This window comes from Phoca vitulina, unplaced genomic scaffold, assembly GCF_004348235.1.
Source record: "Phoca vitulina isolate PV1807 unplaced genomic scaffold, GSC_HSeal_1.0 scaffold2, whole genome shotgun sequence".
Taxonomy (NCBI): domain Eukaryota; kingdom Metazoa; phylum Chordata; class Mammalia; order Carnivora; family Phocidae; genus Phoca; species Phoca vitulina.
This window is the reverse complement of record NW_022589705.1, coordinates 46,057,722-46,063,311: the sequence shown is the minus strand read 5'-3', so window position 1 is coordinate 46,063,311 and position 5,590 is coordinate 46,057,722. Positions and strand designations below refer to the sequence as shown.

General features: G+C 47.7%; 1 protein-coding gene across 1 annotated transcript; it reads left to right on the top strand.

Moving 5' to 3' along the window:
- Positions 1–3,173: 3,173 nt before the first annotated feature.
- LOC116639811 (flotillin-2-like) lies at positions 3,174–4,641 on the top strand. Its single transcript, XM_032416462.1, is given in 3 exon segments — positions 3,174–4,036; positions 4,038–4,439; positions 4,442–4,641. Coding segments are annotated over 3 exon segments (1,293 nt in total). The 5' UTR covers positions 3,174–3,313; the 3' UTR covers positions 4,610–4,641.
- The last annotated feature ends 949 nt before the right edge of the window (positions 4,642–5,590 follow it).

The window sequence follows — 5,590 nt, the reverse complement described above, 5'->3', positions numbered from 1 at the left end:
AACGTAGCTTATTGATTTATAAGCAGTTAAGAGAAGGTCTAAAAGTGCACCAAAGCAAGCTGATTATTTTTTCTCTCTGGTGTCCTTGTTAATGGACCCAGCTTTTAAATAAAACAAAAGAGCACTTGAGTTGAAAAAAAACAGATACACAAATAAAACCTTGCAGCCCAGCTCCTTTTAGTACCTGAAGTCCTTGTACTTGTACTGAGGGATGATAACCAAGCAACAACCTCCCTCCTCAGCTGGGATAAAGAAAGTTGTACTCATTACATATTCATGTTTGCAATGGCATTCTTCGCTTAAGAGATTCAGGGCACATCATTAATTAAAGCAATGAATTCCCCGGAAACAACACTAATTAAATCTCAAAATCAAAACAGAATAAAAAGGCAGACCTCATTTTTCAATCCCATCTGAGCAACTGAGAAAAACCATACAGCTTCACGAGGCCGAGTGAGGAAGGGTGGTGGGATTTATCAAGAGGGCAGACCAGCCACCTTCACTTACACTTTCTCTCCTTTCTTGCTGCTGGTTCCAAAAGCGAGCCATAGGCAGAACTGCCAAAAAGCAAAGAGCTGGTTGGTAGTGGCAGCCCTAGCATTTACATGGTTTTATCTTCCCTAAAGAAGCAGTGGGACTCCGGAGCAGCAGGAGGGTGAGAGTTTAAGGGGTCAGAGATCCGCTCTCTTCACAGACAACCTTGGCCCTCTGCTTTTCTACTCCATATCTGATATTTGGGCCACCTCATTGTTTAACTCCCACATATTTACTGATTACTTCCATGTCTCTATTTCTCATTCTGGGAACTGCTGAATGCTTTGCATGCATTGTCTTTTTAAAATTCTTCAACAGCCCTATGTACTTTTACTCACATTTTTTAGATTATGAAATTATTAAGGTTTAGAGAAGTAATTTGTCCTAGATCACATGTATAATAAGTGTAAAACCTTTCTTTTTTCCCCTCTTCATTCTCAATTCCATTGTTTGGTTCAGCTTCCCATTGTTTCTCATCTGGATCATTGTCCCAGTTTCCTAAACTAGACTCCCTGGTCTTGCTTCCTTGCATGCCATTCTCCACTCTGCAATCAGAACAATCTTTCTAAAATGCAGATCCAAATAGGGGTGCCTGGGTGGCTCAGTCGGTTGAGCATTCCACTCTTGACTTTGGCTGGGTCAGGATCTCTGGGTTGTGAGATCACACCTCCTGTTGAGCCCCGCATCAGGCTATATGTGCTCCGCACAGAGTCTGCTTGGGATTCCCTCTCTCCCTCTCCCTACCACCACTTGTGCTCCAAATAAATAAATAAATAAATAAATAAATAAATAAATAAAATCTTAAAAAAAATAAAATGTGGACGTGATAATGACCACTGGCCCTGTTAGCCTAACTAAATGATTTATGGTTCCCTGAATTCATCAGAATCTATGTCTTCAAACATGCTGTTTATCTGACATTTAGTTTTCTTAAAAATCCAGCTGAAAAGATAGCCATGTTGGGTAGAAAGGTAGTCTTACCCTTCTTTAAATAGAGACCATGTTACCTGCCTTATTAACATTTGTTAAAACAAAAAAAGAAAAAAAAGGTAAACTTTCTGAGTAATCCTAAAATGTTTGTAAAATAATTTCCCATCCACAGTATCAGAAAACTTGTTTAGTTATTTTGATTATGTCATTGAAATGGATTTCATTAGGTCTGACCATCTTACCATTGGACGATGATGAAATTTATCACTTTTCTTTTTCCCTTGTCTCTAAAATGCCAAAAATGTAATTTTTAAAAGTGTTCTGAAGGCACCCCAAACATATTTCACTGACCTTTTTTACCCTGAAAGTTAAACACATATGCAGGGCATACATGTCTGTGGATATTCCAGTTGGCTCCTCTCTCAGTCCCTTGACACTTTGACTCATTTGGTCCAATCTTTCAGGAGGTGCTACATTCAGGGAAATACAGTCCTTCTGAATCTGCTGTACTTGCTTTTCTAGAAGGACATAAATGGGGCTGGAGATTATATCCAATGGCTACCTCCTGTAGCACCCAGGAACTTTTCCCTATCTATGCCATTCCATCCCTACACTCTTTTCTCAACCTCCTCCCACTCTTCCTCTCCACCCACCTGCTCCATCACTTTGCAGCTGTCTCTGCTCTCTTCCAGATAACCACCGAGTCAGCTTTTGTATTTTCTACACCTCCCACATTCCAGGGATTCCATTACATGAAATCTAAGTAGAGTCTGGTGATATCATGAGAGCAGAGGGAGAGCAGACAAAGTGGGCAAAATCAGGTCACTTATACTTTAATAATTTAATCCCATCGCAATTACAATTTTTTTTTTTTTTTGGAGGATAGGGTCCATACTTCCATTTGTAATTATGATTTTGGTGGTGCAAGGAACCTTAGGATCAGATAGTCTACTTTTGTAATTCTGTAGGTGAGGAAATAACAAAAGCCTGAATAGATGTGCCTTGCCTGTGGTCACACCATTTGTGAATGCCATGGTTAAGCCAGACCTTCTGCCTGGGGGTCAGGATATCTTCTAGTATTCTGTGCTGTGTAAACTCCTCATTTGTTGCTCAGCACATTGCCTCTTGTGAGATATGTACGAGGTGAATGTGAGAACAAACAAAAAGAGATGTGATTTAGTTATTACACTTAAAGTCGAGGATCCTTCTCCCAACCACACCACGACAGAAGAAGAACCAGAGGGAGTAGCAAAAGAAGGTGGGTCTGTCAGTCTGCTTATGCTGTTTTAGTTAAATTTTGTTACAGACTACCTGGGGGTCTAGTATTCTATTTCAGGGATATAATGAACATTTAAAATGAAAGTGAACACATCCCACTCCACCCCAAATGGCTTTTTTAGTTTCTATTGACTATGATTTTTTTTTTTTTTTAAGATTTTATTTATTTATTTGACAGAGAAAGACACACAGAGAGAGGGAACACAAGCAGGGGAGTGGGAGAGGGAGAAGCAGGCTCCCCGCTGAGCAGGGAGCCCGATGTGGGGCTCGATCCCAGGATCCTGGGATATGCCCTGAGCCGAAGGCAGAGGCTTAATGACTGGGCCACCCAGGCACCCCTATTGACTATGCTTTAATAATAATAAAAATAGTAACAAGAATACTAGTAGCTACGATTACTGGTTGCATTCTATGTGCCCAGCCTCCCACTTCCGGCGGGCCTGCGAGCGCGGAGGGGCGCGGGCGGGGGCCCGCCGCTGGGGGTGGCAGGATAGGCTGGGCACGGCCGCTGGTGCGCGCGGCGCTGTCCAGGTCCCAACGGTGCCAGTGGGCCCTCCATTCCGCTGGCACCATGGGCAGTTGTCACACAATGGGGCCCAACGAGGCGCTGGTGGTTTCAGGGGGCTGTTGTGGTTCTGACTATAAACAGTACGAGTTTGGCGACTGGGCCTGGGCCTGGTGGAGTATCTCTGACACTCAGAGACTATCTCTGGAAGTTATGACCATCCTGTGTCGCTGTGAGAATATTGAGACGTCGGAGGGGGTCCCGCTATTCCTAACAGGGGTTGCACAGGTAAAGATCATGACGGAGAAGGAGCTCCTGGCAGTGGCCTGCGAGCAGTTTCTGGGCAAGAACGTGCAGGACATCAAGAACATCATCCTGCAGACCCTGGTGGGGCACCTGCGCTCCATCCTCTGGACCCCGACTGTGGAGCAGATTTATCAGGACCGAGACCAGTTTGCCAAGCTGGTGCGGAAGGTGGCGGTCCCTGACGTCAGCCGTGTGGGCATCGAGATCCTCAGCTTCACCATCAAGGACGTGTATGACAAAGTGAACTATCTGAGCTCCTTGGGCAAGACGCAGACTGCCGTGGTACGGAGAGATGCGGACACTGGGGTGGCCGAGGCCAAGGGGGATGCAGGCATCTGGGAAGCAGAGTGCAAGAAGGAGATGCTGGATGTGAAGTTCATGGCAGACACCAAGATTGCCGACTCCAAGCGAGCCTTTGAGCTGCAAAAGTCAGCTTTTAATGAGGAGGTCAACATCAAGACCGCCGAGGCCCAGCTGGCCTATTGAGCTGCAGGGGGCCTGGGAGCAGCAGAAGGTCCGGCAGGAAGAGATTGAGATCGAGGTTGTACAGCGCAAGAAGCAGGTCGCCGTGGAGGCGCAGGAGATCCTTCGCACCGACAAGGAGCTCATTGCCACAGTGCGCCGCCCCGCCGAGGCTGAGGCCCACTGCCTACAGCAGATCACGGAGAGTGAAAAGGTGAAACAGGTCCTCTTAGCACAGGCAGAGGCTGAGAAGATCCACAGACACGGGGAGGTGGAGGCAGCGGTCATCCAGGCGATGGGCATGGCAGACTCTGAGCGAATGAAGCTCAAGGCCGAGGCCTACCAGAAATACGGGGATGCAGCCAAGATGGTGCTGGGGCTGGAGGCCCTGCCCCAGATTGCTGCCAAAATCGCCGCCCGCCCCCACCCCCGACCAAAGTCGATGAGACTGTGCTTCTCAGCGGGGACAACAGCAAAGTGACATCAGAAGTCAACCGACTGCTGGCTGAGCTGCCTGCCTCTGTGAAGGCCCTCACAGGCGTGGACCTGGCCAAGATACCCCCAATGGAGAAGGTCACCGGTGTGCAGGCATGAGGCTCCTGAAGGCCTGCACCCTTCAGCAGCCGTTTTCCTACCACAGTGACAACCAGAACGCTGCTGACTCTGGTGCCTCATTTTATAGGGAGCAGAAGTGTTGCGTGCTCAGGCCTTCTCTGGCTGTCTTCCCCCTCCCCTGTCTCTGGCTCTCTCCTTTCTCTTCTCACCCTTCCCACACCTTCACTTTCACTGCCACGTCCATCTGGTTTGTCTCTTCCACCCTCGTCTCCCATCTCCCTGTCCGTCTCTTCCTCTGTCTGTCATTTTCTCTCCCTCTCTGCTCCCACCCTCTACACACATCATGTAGTTTAAGCTGAAGACGTTTATTATAGCCACTGTCTGTCTGTGGGGGGTAGTAGCCCTGCTGCTCCTCAGAATCCTGGTGCCTTGAAGTTCTCTGTGCTTCTGTCCCTCCTCCCTGTGGTCCTTGCCAAGATGCGGCATGGGTGCAGAGGGTCTGGGTAGGCTGGCCACCTTCCTCTGTCCTGGCCTGGTCTTCCCAGCCCTGAGCCTTACCCCAGGAAGTCCCCAGCCTCCCCAACTCCGGACCCCCTAGGCCTCACTGGCCATTGCCCTCTTCAGCCCCAGGCCTGCTCTCGTACCTTACCTCTCTCTCCCTACCTAGGGGCACAGAGGCAAGGCACTCTGGTAAAGCAATTTAGAAAAGAAGAAAAAAGATGGAGAACTTATATTCTTATATTCTCTCACTTAATTTAATCTTCAAGGGGCGCCTGGGTGGCTCAGTCGTTAAGCGTCTGCCTTCGGCTCAGGTCGTGATCCCAGGGTCCTGGGATCGAGCCCCACATCGGGCTCCCTGCACCGCGGGGAAGCCTGCTTCTCCCTCTCCTACTCCCCCTGCTTGTGTTCCTCTCTCGCTATGTCTCTCTCTGTCAAATAAATAAATAAAAAAAAAAAATCTTAAAAAAAAAAAAAAATAATTCTATGAAATACCTGTGTGTGTGTGTATGTATGTATGTA